At 42.3% G+C, this 13,862-nt stretch overlaps 1 protein-coding gene across 4 annotated transcripts in view; it reads right to left on the minus strand.

Annotated features, from left to right (window-relative positions):
- LOC144698078 (sodium-dependent phosphate transporter 2-like) overlaps positions 1-13,862 on the minus strand; it is a 96,808-nt gene that overhangs the window by 38,899 nt on the left and 44,047 nt on the right. Inside the window, exons 1-2 of one of the 4 annotated variants that reach the window (XM_078570016.1) lie at positions 9,500-9,657; positions 2,880-3,469 (exon numbers count right to left, since the gene is read on the minus strand). In XM_078570016.1, coding sequence (XP_078426142.1) covers positions 2,880-3,168 — 289 coding nt within the window. In that variant the 5' untranslated portion in view covers positions 3,169-3,469; positions 9,500-9,657. Of the gene's footprint in view, positions 1-2,879; positions 3,470-9,499; positions 9,658-13,862 lie in introns of those variants that run through there. The other 3 variants (XM_078570021.1, XM_078570004.1, XM_078570010.1) reach the window with 3 other exon arrangements.

The raw sequence follows: 13,862 nt of genomic DNA on the forward strand, positions 1-13,862 counted from the left end.
CAGGGATTGGGGATGGCGGTGTGACGCAGTGAGCAGCATGAGAGGCTGGTGGTATGGTGGGCAAGTGATGCCACATGAAGATGCATTCACTGATGTTGATTACCCATGCGAGGTCAATAGATGTCTTGTGGCACTGCTGCCAGTTCCTTGGGCCCAGACTCTGAAAGTTGACCTTCCTCAGGCCACCCTTTGAAAGGATTTGGAGCAGTCTCCTGGTTCTCATGGTCTCCTGGATTCTCTCTCCTTCCACCTGCACCACTAATGCCTCCAGCACACACACCCGTTACCACGGACCCTTCTGTCTTCCTTGGTATTCAGGTTGTAATAACTTACATTGCAGCAATATTATTGTGCAGCTTCCCTTTAAGATACTGCCTGTCTTTAAGGAGCAAGCTGTCTGTACCAAGTGGTCTGCAAAAAAAAAATGTTGCTGTGGGCAGGGGCTGCAGGGAGCATTCAGGAGCTGACAGAAGTGCCAAGGTCACTCTGTCTAATGTTACAAATCATTCAGGTGAGGTGGGTACATAAAATTTGCATGCTGTTCACCTTGATCTGAATGGGAACAGAAGGTTGCAAATCACCACCCTGCACCTAAAAAACAGGGTTATTCAATTTCTAACCCTAGGTCTTTAAAAGCTTTTTGGAAAAAAAAATGCATTAAAAAAAGGATCTTTTAAAGCATAGGGGCATTAAAACATAATTTAGCTGAACAGCTACAACTACTGCCGAATGCAGTAATGGTTTGTACTGGCAAGACAAAAAAAAAGAGAACACATATGCCTGCAAGTCAAGATAGTCTTAAAAAGCTAGAAAATTGTAACATTATAGATAAGGAATGATAAGTGCGTGAGGATAGAGAATAATATAAAGGCAGAATGGCTAGAAAAGATTTAGAGCAGATTCTTCTTGGTGCCGTCGCTGAAGTTAAGTGTGCAACAATTAGAGAAATTTAAACAAAACTGTGCAAAAAGGCTTTGAAAGAACTAATCACAAAAGTAAGTGAAGTTGGGTAGAGAATAAAAATCAGAAGGTAACAATAAGCTACCCAAGCCCTAAGCTCTGTAATTCCCTCCCCAAATCGCCTTCTCCTCCTTTATGATATCTCTGAAAATCCATCTCTTTGACCAAGCTTTTGGTCAACTGTTCCAATATCTCTTTATGGTGCTTTGGTGTCACATTTTGTTTGATGAAATCATCCCCGTGAAGTACCTTGGGATATTTCATCACACTTAAAAGGCACTTTACAAATACAAGTTGTTGATGTTGTTATACAAATAGATAATGAACGGAAATCTATTAATATAGCATGGAGGCAAACAGGATTTGGGTATAGTCACCATTTACATCTGGTTAGGGATAGCTCTGCAACAATATTGGATTTTAAAGTTTAAAACAGGTTATTTTAACCTTGTAGAAATAATTAGGAACAAAATAATTGCTAAACAAAAAGAACGTTGTGTGGTACAACGATGGGAATTGTTAACTAATCATAACAATTAGTCCCAGACATAAAGGTGATGCAAGTCTCAGTGGTGGAGTGTTTTGGGAACCAAAGGTCAAAGTCACCTGTTCCTCCCAAACATGCTACACCTACCAAAATGTCAGGTCTCAAATTACTCATACTGTATCCCAGGGTGTTATTTTATGTATAATTGAGTATTACTGCACACCTCCCTTTCAAAACAATGTTTTGTTCTTTGGATGCTCATCTCTAATTGCTGCAAGGTCATGGATTACCTTCTTGCAATTATTTTTACAATTGACAGGCCACTTCAGAGGGCATTAAGAGTTAACCACAGTGTGGGAATAAATCCACATGCAGAGCAGACCAGGTAGGGGTAGCAGATTCTTCAGTGAGCCAGTTAAGTATTAGCCAGATTGTTTGAAATCAGCATCACAATTTGCCATGGTGGGATTTGAATTTAAATCTCTGGTTCACTCACCCAGCACCATGAGCACCACACTATCATGTCAATGCACTGGAAGTGTAGCTAAGAACAAGGGTAAAGGCTAGACAGATTTTCACCAAATGGTTTCAACTGGAGAAAGAATTATGGGTAGATACAAAGCAAATCTTATAAAATGCTGAAAGACGTGGGTCATGCAGTTCTAAACTGCCTGACTAATCTTAGAAGTGCAAAACCTTACATTAAAAATTGCTGCTCCTGTAGGCATAAACAATGTGGATTAGACTTGCAGCAAACATAGTTAATGCAATGGCCATCAACTCTTATAAAGATAGATTAACACAGTTAAATGAGTGCACGATGATTAAGAAAATCGCAGGGACTTTGCCTCTGATTTTCCTACATTATCCAAGTGCAGGTGAGGGACCCGTTTCCCCCCATGTCCTGCTACATCATATGAACAAAGGCTGAATAGGGTTCAACAATGGAGAGTGGACACATGCCAATGTTATTGGGGAGTTTGCACTTATTTGGTTCATGGATCTAGGAAGCATTTTCAGTGTTTTATCTTCTGTGACAGCTTTACCTGCAACTCTTTGTTTCTTCACAATGGGAAAAGCGTGGAGTCGAGTTGGTAACATTGCCATTGTTAATTATCCATCAGAGAGAGCAGGTTGTAGGAACTGAATTGTCTTGTTCTTACCCCAAGCATTTGAACAGACAAGAGCAGAAAGGAAATTATGCAGTTCACATTTGAGCAGACAGCAGTGATCTCTAAAATGAGAGAACTTATTAGGCTCACTGCAGTGTCTATTTGGATTACTCTACATTCCTAGAATTATCAAAATTCATCTAACAGGAGGGAGTTCTCTTTCTCTTTGCTCACTTATATTTTCAAAAAAAATTCTTTACGAGCTCCAACAAACAAAAAACCCAACTAGCATCTACAATCTCAAAAAGTAGGCTACTTACCAACCATTGCACTGACTTCACCAGCCATAAGCACGCTTTCACTCCCGTTGTACAGGTTAACATCAATGATCCCCTTCCGGATAGTTTCCCCAACCTTTGCTCCTAGCAGTACAGATCCGGTTGTTTCAAAAATGGAAGCCAGGATGCAGGCCTGGCGTAGTGTCACGACACCCGAGCCCACGGCAGTACCAAAAGAATTGGCCACGTCATTCGCACCCACAGAGAAAGCAAGGATAAAGGCTATTATAAAGCCCAGTATCACCATCCACATGTAATTCTCCAGCATCATTTTGTTTTTTTGGGTTTTTTCAAGTATGTGCACAGAAAAAGGAACTGGAAGAATCACTGACAGACAGACTCTCTCTCACAGAAGCACACCAGACACACACACACACACACACACACACCAGGCCAAGCTTCTGTAAACTAGTTTTTTTCTGAGAAAGTGCTTTGTAGTATTCGGAGATGTTTCACTGCTAACTAATGCTTCTCTGGGTAGTGTTAACACAGTTTCTTAAGCTTGAGGGTATCAGAAGATGAATGCATTCCATAGTTAAGTATCCAGCTTGGCAGGCAGAGACAGTCACCTCCTGTAAAAACATTAACAAAAGAAAGAATCAGCAAAACATTTTATACCGTTGGAGGTTAAAAAGACAAGCAAATTCACGTCTTTTGCATTAAAACAGCGAGCTACATGATGAGCACTTGCCCACAAAAAAAGACAGCCACATGCAGTGGCTACATAGGTAAACAGTCTGATCTGTACTACCATTCTCTCATCCCCTCCTCCATTGTTTAGTTTTGGGACATCCCGACAGGAGCAGGTCATTCAGTTCCTGAAGGCTGTTCCAAAACGTTAAAAGCTGCAGCAATCCCTACCAAATAACCCAACTGGACATCGTAATTTTGGCAAGAGAACTGGTAGTCATGATGTGGTGCAATTAGCAAAATTTTAAGCTTTGAATATTGTTTAATCTCAATCCATATAGAAAGAAAAATGAACAGAAAAGAAAAAGGACGATCTTGCACTTCCCATGTGCTTTTCACAATGTCCCAAAGCATTTCACAGCCCCTTTTCAAGCACAGTCATTGTTGTAATGAAGGGAAGTGCAGCAGCCATTTTCACAAAGCAAAATCCCACAAACTGCAAGGCAAAAACTCAATTCCAGTAAAACTAAAAAGTAAATCATGATGAAAAAAAAAGGGGGTCTAGGGAGTTTCAGATTTAAATTAAATTATGGTAAAGCTGTGACCTCTGCCCAATTAGTAGATTGTGAGAAAGAAAGCAATGGGGCTGATCCAGGATTTCTGCAAACTGCAGGTGGAATCTAGCCAATGAACGCCACTTGAATTGAAGCTACATTCACACAAACAGAAAGCAAACAACATTCCAGAAAACCATTTGCAGATTTCAGCAAGAATTCAGGCTTTAATAAACAAATGAACCACAAAAGGGCAACAATATCTGCAATATACTCTTCATTCATTTGCTTAAAAATTATCTAATAATTCTAAACATTTTATCTCTAGATTCTCACTTGCTGCTAATATTTACATTGAAACAATGGATCACTTTTATGGTAGTTTTATCATCAGGAACAACAAAAAAACACACACTTCAAGATAAGCCCCAAATTAATACACAAGCTTTTTAATATTCTACTGAAGAGCAGAAGACAAAACTAAATTGCACTTTGGTCTAGCTTAGAACACAGTCATTGAGAATGAGGAGAACTGTAGTCATTTAATCTTGCTGCTTTTCACACGGCGGCCTTTGGCAGAGGTTCCAAATTCAGGACCATGAACAACCATATTTCAACATTGGTGCCTAAGTCAGAAAAGCAACTTCCGACATCTCCAGGAGGAGGAGATTGCCAAACCTCAGTTTTAATCCATCTTTTTTGCGTTTGAATATAAATTTGTTCTGGATATTAAAATTTATACATTTTGCACAACACAGAACTATCACTGTTACTCCTACTCATACTTCATTTCACACACATTGTTGGATTTGACAAGACAATAAAAATAAAAAGGGTACTGGATGTGCAACAGGATAGAGGAAGAAGCACTTGAAGGGATTGTAAGGCATGCTTCCCCCATGCTGGTACTTCTCAATGTGCACCAGTTACTACAAGGAATTGTTCCAGAACCCGCAAAGGAGCACTTACCATGGAAATGGGTTACTCCATCTGGTTGACACTGTAGGTCAGAGCTGTGCTACTGCTTGTTGAATGACAAAGCAGAAGTCAACAGACTTTGCCCATAAACAGCTAGCAAAAGAGTAAGGAAGAGCAAAGAGGAAGAACTTGTAGATATACTTTTTGCTTTGCCAACAATTCTGAAGAAAATGATCAGGTTTAAGCGCCAGCATAATAGTAAGGAAGGGTCAGCGTCAGCAAACAGTAGAAATTCCTATCCAGTTGGCACTTCTGAAACAAAACTGGAACCTGTCTGTGCACTGCAACACAGGTCTAAACATGGCACACAACAACACAGGTCTATCTTACACCATAAACTTGAGCCCATATGCTAACTCACATCAAGTCCCGATCTGCCAACCTCCCCACGTTTGCTGACCTACATTTGGCTGCCAACGCGGCAACGCCTCAGTTTTAAAATTTTCATCTTGGGATTTCAAGTCTTTCCATGGTCTAACCCCTCCCTATCTCTGTAACATCCTCCAGCCCTACAAGTCTTCCCCTCCCTATCTCTGTAACCTCCTCCAGCCCTACAAGTTTTCCCCTCCCTATCTCCGTAACCTCCTCCAGCCCTACAAGCTTTCCCCTCCCTATCTCTGTAACCTCCTCCAGCCCTATAAGTTTTCCCTTCCCTATCTCTGTAACCTCCTCCAGCCCTACAAGCTTTCCCTTCCCTATCTCTGTAACCTCCCCCAGCCCTAAAAGTTTTCCCTTCCCTATCTCTGTAACCTCCTCCAGCCCTACAAGCTTTCCCCTCCCTATCTCTGTAACCTCCTCCAGCCCTACAAGCTTTCCCCTCCCTATCTCTGTAACCTCCTCCAGCCCTATAAGTTTTCCCTTCCCTATGTCTGTAACCTCCTCCAGTCCTACAAGCTTTCCCCTCCCTATCTCTGTAACCTCCTCCAGCCCTACAAGCTTTCCCCTCCCTATCTCTGTAACCTCCTCCAGCCCTACAAGCTTTCCCCTCCCTATCTCTGTAACCTCCTCCAGCCCTACAAGCTTTCCCCTCCCTATCTCTGTAACCTCCTCCAGCCCTACAAGCTTCAAGGTCTCGGTGTTCTTCTAATTCTGGCCTCTTGAGCATTCCCGATTTTAAGTGTTCCATCATGCTTTTAACTGCCTTGACACAAAGTTCTCCAATTCCTTCCCTAAGCCTCCCTAACTTTCTCATCCTTTAAAATACTATTCCTTGAAACTTACTTATTTGACCAATCTTTCCTAAAGTCTCCCCATGTGACTCGCTGTCCAATTTTGTCTTCATAACCAGTGCTCCACTGGAGCGGTTTATGTTTTACTGACATTAACTATAAGTTGCTGCTGTTTCTTGTCTATGAAACACAGTTGTGGACAACATAGCGCACAACTATAGAGCTGACAGCCATTTCATCGACACCTTTCACATGAGCCCAGTTAACAAAAGAAGTCAATAAAAACCAAAAATGAAGCAGCAAAAGCTTAAAATGTGATCAGCAGTCTATAAGAAGGAACAAAAGAATCCAGCAGACCTGTCAACAAATGAACTAGGGATTGCAAATGATTTCACTGAAATAGGACTCAACAATTGGCTCTAGAAGTTGTACAGTAGAAAACCAACATAAACTGCAAGTAGGTCATCTTAAATGCACCATACAACTGGACCACTCGCTGTAAAAGACATTAATTTCAGGAAAAGGGATTTGCAATTGTTTTTAAAATTGGGAAGAGCCCTAAGCCACAAATTATTTACTGCTCTTAATTGATCATTCACAATTGTCTGAGCACTTCAAATGAGGACGATGCATCAAACTTGAGTGGGAGAGGAAGCGTGAGAGAGAGCACGAGACGTGCATGCACACACACACACAAACAAATTGAGCCAAGGAGGCATAAAAAAAATTAGAGCTAGAAATAGGAGCACTTATCATAAAGAAAACAAAAAGACAAACTCACTGTGCACAGAGATGTTGAGATCATTTGGCAACACCTTCTTGAAATGAATTACAATGTGGATAAATTTGGTAGTGTAATTCTCTGTTTCTATAGGCAATCTAGCTCTATTCAAGAGTTTGGGGAGTGGGGGTGGGCTAAAGAGAGTGAGGAAGGTGGTCCCTGGATTACCCTGCACAAGTTGGTCACAGCTCTGAAAGGGTGTTTTCATCTCTTTATGCAGGAGCTATGTGACACGTGCTGACAAAATCCAGTTGACAAAAAGAACAAGAACAAACGTTCATTTATAATGGCACCTTTCATGACTTCAGGCATCCCCAAGCGCTTTACATATAATTGAATAGTTTAAACTGTAGTCACTAATGTAACATAGGGAAATGCGGCAGCCCAATTGCACACTGGAGCCCAGAAACACCCATTAGACAATGATCAAATGATCTATTTTTTAGTGATTGCCTGAAATGGATAACTGTTGGTGAGGAAACTTGGGAGAACGCTGCTGCTCTGCTATAGTATATAGTGCCACAGGATCGTTTTCATCCATCCGAGGGAAGACTGAGCACCAATTTAATAGTTCATCTGAAAGATGCATCGCTGACAGTGCAGCACTCCCATGCTGACACTTCAATGCAGTGATGAGGATGTGTTCAAGTCTCTGGAGGGGGAGGCCCCTTGATTGGCATCCAATCCACTACCTTAAACATTCACTCCCTCCACCACTGCGTTATGGCAGTATGACAGGATGCACTGCAGCAATTCACCAATTCCTTCTACAGCACCTCCCAAACCCACAGACAACAAAGGCAGCAGGCAAATGGAGAACTTGCGGCTGGTGGAGTTCCCAAGTCACGACATCCCAAATTGGAAATATATCGCCATTCTTGCTTGGTCACTGGATCAAAATCCTGGAACCCCTTAATACCAAAGTAAGTGTGCCTACACCACATGAACTGCAGTAGTTCAAGGCGGCAGCTTACCAGCACCTTCTCAAGGGCAATTAATGGCAGCCTTGCCGGTGACACCAACATCCCATGAAATGCATAAAAAACCCCCACAACCTCCTGGTTCAGAGGCATGAGCATTATTATTGAGCCACAGTTAAAAACAAACATTCAACACAATGATGGTTTGCACACACTTGCTGATATTCCCCTATCCTCCAATAATAAAACAACGCAAATAAAATTATAACCAAAAAGATTTTTTTTAAAGTGGGGATAAAAGCAAAGGCAGGATGAATCAGAGGCTTGCTCCAGATTCCAAAAAAAGCATCAAAAAATTACAGACACAAAATAACACTTGCAGATTCCAGGTACTTCTTGTCCTTTTTGAAGGGATAGCACAGGCTTGATACTAATAAACAGAAGGGTGTTAATTCCACAGTGTCCAAGCCATTGAAATTCCATTATTGTCACACTTTCATCATTTACTTAGTGCCCTGTGCCAGCGGTGGATTAACACATGGGTGCTACAAGACAAATGCCCAGGAGCTCTGGCTCAAACAACACAGCAACTACATATAACTGCTGGGCTAGTAACATAGGAAACTATTTCTTCATGTGTTTTACTACAGGTTTGAGGGCTAATGGATTGACAGAGTTATGTAAGAGGGCCCAGAATGCCTAATGCACCCAGAAGCCAAGAATTCATAAATCATATTAAACTAACACACTACACTTGACCTGCACCAAAAGGTGAATGCCAGTTATTTTCTGATTTATCCAAAATCTAGTTTTAGAGGTAAACAAAGTGGAGAATGGTGAAAGACTTCTGATGAATTTGCGACTTCCTTTACATTTGATCAATTTAAATAGTCATATCCAAGAGTGTGGGTTCAAAAGAAATAACTCACCTGCACTGAACTCCACAAAACCAGTCTCCAAATTGTGAACCATCATATTTCGCGCCTGCAGCATTAACTCCCTAAGTAAATGGAGGGACAAGGAGCAGTGCTCAGACAAGTCACTGGGTCCACTGTACAAGCCCAGGTCTTCTCCACTTTCTCTTGGGATGTTTGGTGTTAACACGAGTCAGTACAGTCCCCTGAACTGGGGCCAGGCTGAGCTGTGAATCTCCACACCATGCATGGTGTTTCTTTCCGCCTTGAAACGTGCTGCAGTTCTGTACTTTTGTTTTGAATCCCCAAAGCAGTAAATCGGCGTGTTTTTTTTGAAGTGCCATACAATCCCTGCAAACACCGCCCCCCACCAACCCCATACGAGCATAAATTTAAAATATTACAATAACCATACTTCTGTACGCGGTTAGCGCTGAATTTCCAAACAAACCGAGCTACAATCGATTGAAAAATATCGGTGGGTTCCCAGGGAAGTAAACACATCTAAAAAAGAACGAGGGAGAAAATTTTCTGATCGCACTTCAAACAAAAAAGCTTTGCTGAGCCTTTATAGCTTTAGAAAGTTTTGCCCTGGAAGAAGAAGTAAACGCACCTCCAGGGAAGATACCGAGAATAATCTGGTGGAGCTACCTTACCTTCCCACTTGAGTGACTGATGCAGTGTGCGGGGTCCAGCTCAGCAAGTTGCAGCAGCCCAGAGTTTCAGCGCACTAACCCTTAGCCTCCCACACAGATTTTGGATCCTCAGCACGGCTGCTGGTTAAAGACTAAAACTCTGCACTTTTATAATCTGAGCGCTGGGAGTGTCACCTGGTGCCACGGCACATGACAGTAAAACGGGAGCAGCGAGAGAGAGAGAGATCCGTGGGAGGTCCTTGGCATTTCCCCAACAGGCATGGGTTACATATGCAGATGCCACTCGCCCAGCCTGGGCACTAGTCCAGGCTACGGATTATACACAGGAGCAAGTGAGTCATCTCTTGTTGGATACCCAGAGCATGATTTTTGCAACTTTAAATCCGGTTCCATGTGAAACCAGTATGGGAAGATTTCACCCCACCCCCACACCCAAATTAAATTGGATCCCTGGGAGTAATCCATCATTGCCATTGTGAAACTTGCAGGCAAAAAGGTACTATGGGCATTCCACTGATCTACCCCATCTCGGATACAGATCCCTTTTCTACACGCACAACAAAAATAAGTTTTAGAGGGGGCACACAGGGAGCAAATAAAAACAGGGGGGTCATACACACTCCAAATGTTAGCAGTTTCTCTCTCCGCAGATGCTGTCAGACCTGCTGAGTTCTTCCAGCATTTTCTGTTTTTAATTTCAGATTTCCTGCATCCGCAGTATTTAGCTTTTACACAGGGAGAGAGAGAGGGTGAGAGATAGGCACCAAGAAGACAGACAGAACAGGGCAATAGCGAGAGAGAAAGGACAGAGGAGCAAAAGAGAAAGTGGGGAGAGGAAACTGGTGTGTTCATATCAGGAGTGATTGACATTACATTTTAGGTTAATCTACTCCTGTCGATGGCTCAGACCCCATAACTTCCCTCCCGCCCCCTCATGAAGGTGACCAGGTACAAAATGGTGACAGAGAAGCTTTTGGGAACATTAATTTTGGTATCTTCAGCAGTTTAAAAAAAAACCAAGGAATCTGCCTGAAAGGTTGTGCAATGACCTGCAACAGCTGTTACACATTCACTACTTGAAAAATCTTATACAATTATTTACCCTGAAGTGCTGTGGCTTCTCACTTCACATTAGGTTCTCACCTGCACTGCGGGAATTTGCCCCGGAGCCAGGTCTGAACAACTCCAGTCTGGTGTCCTTGGGGCAATGGCAATAAGAGTTCACAGGAGAAATGAGCACACTGTTCTGAATTAGTAGCATCTTTCCTTACTTGTTTTTTAGCAAATTATATGGTTCAAATCCCCACATAAACCAATAGGCAAGCATAATGTTTATTTTTTTCTCTACTAAATTTGAAGAAATATACACATTTTAACTCTACAACTAGCTATTTAACACATGCAGTCATATATAGGAGGGTCAATAACCAGAGGACACAGATTTAAGGTAATCGGCGAAAAAGAGGCAAGATGTTGAGAATATTTTTTTAAGGAAAACAGCATGTTACGATGATCTGGAATGCACTGCCTGAAAGGGTGGGGGAATCAGGTTGAGTTGTAACTTTCAATAGAGAATTGGATATATAGTTGAAACTGAAGAAAAACTGTAAAGCTATGGGTAAGGGCAGGAGGAGTGGGGACAACTCGAAAAGCTCCTTCAAACAGCAAGCACCAGCACCACAGGCTGAAGACCTCCTTCTGTGCTAGAATTCTATGATGCTCTCCAAGAGGACAGGGGTCGCCTACTTTAGAGTAAGATAGTTTGGGAAATGTTTAAACTCTGTCAGAATTGAAACACTTCCTACCATGAGCTAAATGAATCTTAGATGGAGACAGAAGAGGAGCAAGAGGAAGAAAGGAACAAAAGAAAGTGGAGAGGAGAAAGAGAAAAAGGAAAAAAGTTACATATGCATTTAGAAAACCAAGTAAGGAGGGGTGTTTTAGGAGAGATGATTCATGCCATGGGAGGTGCTAATTTACTGACAAGAGCAATGAGTATGGTACTTAGATTAGCTATTTTCTAATAGCCTCTTGTTCGTTTAACATTATCTGATCTCTGCTTGATATTTATTATTCATACTAATAATAATAAGCAGAGCTGTCCCTCGGGTGAATCGACATCAGGGTGTCAGGTGTAAAGCGTGGGTTGGGCTCAGCACCATCCGTCACCCTCGGAGATGGCAGCGCTGACCTCGGCGGAGTGGACTTTATTCCGAGACTCATTCAGTGTAGCGGGGCAAGATGAACTATTCCAAATTAGTTAACGCCTTTAAAGGCAGCAAATGGTGCATAACGTCCGACCTGCAGGGTAAATCACTTGCTGTGTTTATTTTCGATCCCGGGCAATTTATTTTATTTTTCTTCCAGTGGCACGTTTGTGACTAACATTTGCTTAGCCTTGGAAGATGGACAGTCATTGTTTTTTTTATATATATATATATAAAAGTTGAATTATTTTCTTGCCACGTGTTTATCATTTTATTTTTAAAACGTTGAACACGGCGAATGTCCTCACTTCGACATTGAGACTGGAATTTTCTAGTCCCGGTGGTGAGGCCGGCAAATCATTGGCGGGACCAGAAGATCCGCCGGCACCAGGGGCTGGAAAATTCTGGCCTTAAAGTTTTCTCCAGTTGGGGTGTGGGGTGTGTTGGTAAAAAAGTGTTATAATGGAATCCCAGAGAGATCATGGATTTCTCCTCAGCAAAAAGGAGAGCCAACAATGATGTTCAGCCCTGGAGGCAAAGTGTAGCTTTACATGTTGCACAGTTAGCACAGTCAATAGTGCGGTACGTGCTTTGTAACCGAGTGGGCAGTAGCTGGATGCTGCTGGTGCTCCTCACACACACACACACAGGTGTCAGCTGTGGCTCAGTTCATAGCACCCTCGCCTTTGAATCAGAGGATTGTGGGTTCATGTCCCACTCCCAGAAAACCAAGAACTGTGACTGTACTCGAAAGAATTGCAATTTGTGACTGTTGATAACTCGAAAGAGTTTCTCACACACACAGGCCCAGGGACCCTGCTGTCACAGGAAACTTGTATAAAGATGTTAGGGCAGCCCACACTGTGTGATTTGCTCTGGGCCCCGCACCCACCCAGGGACAGCCCCGAATATAAGTCTAAGTCTCTGTCCTGACTTAATTGAAGTGTACAAGATTATGAGGGGCCTAGATAGAATAGACTGGAAAGACCCGTTTCCCCTAGCAGAGGGGTCAATTACCAGGGGGCAAGGATTTTAAAGGTGATTGGTAGAAGGATTAGGAGGAGACAAGAGGGAAAAACTTCTTCACCCAAAGGGTAGTGGGTATTTGGAATTCGCTGCCCAGTTTGGTGTTGGAGGCAGAAACCCCCAACTCATTTAAAAAGGCACCTGAAGTGCTGTGACCTGTTAGGCTACAGACCAGGTGCTGGAAGGTGGGAATAGAATGGGTGGCTTTTTTTTTGTTTTGGCCAGCACAGACATGATGGGCTGAATGGCCTCTTTCTGTGCCGTAACTTTTCTATGGTTCTATAATTGGACTACCAACTTTGCCACAAAAAGTCCAACCAGTAAAAAGGCAGAAGGACCACATTTCTGCATGTGATTCAAGAGAGTAAAAAAATATTCCTCTATTCCACTGAAATAGAACACCTGTAATTTCTCCTCTGTATGCCTAATAAATTAGGACACTGAACAGCTAAGATAATAAGCCAAAACGGAGTCACAGGACCAGGCCCCAAAAACATACAAAACACACAGGCAGACTTATAGTTTCCTCATTTAATTTGATCATTATAGTGACGTAGATGTACAAGCTACGATTTAAGACAAGTTGCTTGCCGGATTTGACACTGTGCATAGAGTGTTGCAATCATGGTGTCAACTTGGTTCAGTTGTTAGCACTCCAACTGGTACCCAAGTACTTTGGGTCATTCTGCCTTTGTGAAAGGGGATATATAAACACATCGCCTTGGGTGCTAACTATAGTTCAGTGGTAGCAGTCTCACCTCTGAATCAGGAGGTTACTAGTTCAAGTCCCACTCCAGGGCCTGAAGGACAAAAAGATGACAGTCAATGCAGTAATGAGGCAGTGCTGGAGGTGCCATCTTTCAGATATGTTAAACAGAAGCCCCATTGGCTCTCTCAGGTGAATGCAAAAGTTCCCATGGCACTATTTTATGGAGATAGCGTGGAATGGTATATCTGAATTAAAGGTCAGCATGATCTTATTAAATGGCAGATTTGAGTTAGAAGATTGCATTTTAAGTCTGAATGCTACATTGGTAGAAGTGTCATTTTTTGAATGAAATATTAATTTTCAGCTGGTCTGTTCACAAGGGGTTAAAAAAAATCTCAGGGTAATCAATGGCAAGTAGGGG

The sequence above is a fragment of the Cetorhinus maximus genome, chromosome 2 (assembly GCF_964194155.1).
Source record: "Cetorhinus maximus chromosome 2, sCetMax3.hap1.1, whole genome shotgun sequence".
Taxonomy (NCBI): domain Eukaryota; kingdom Metazoa; phylum Chordata; class Chondrichthyes; order Lamniformes; family Cetorhinidae; genus Cetorhinus; species Cetorhinus maximus.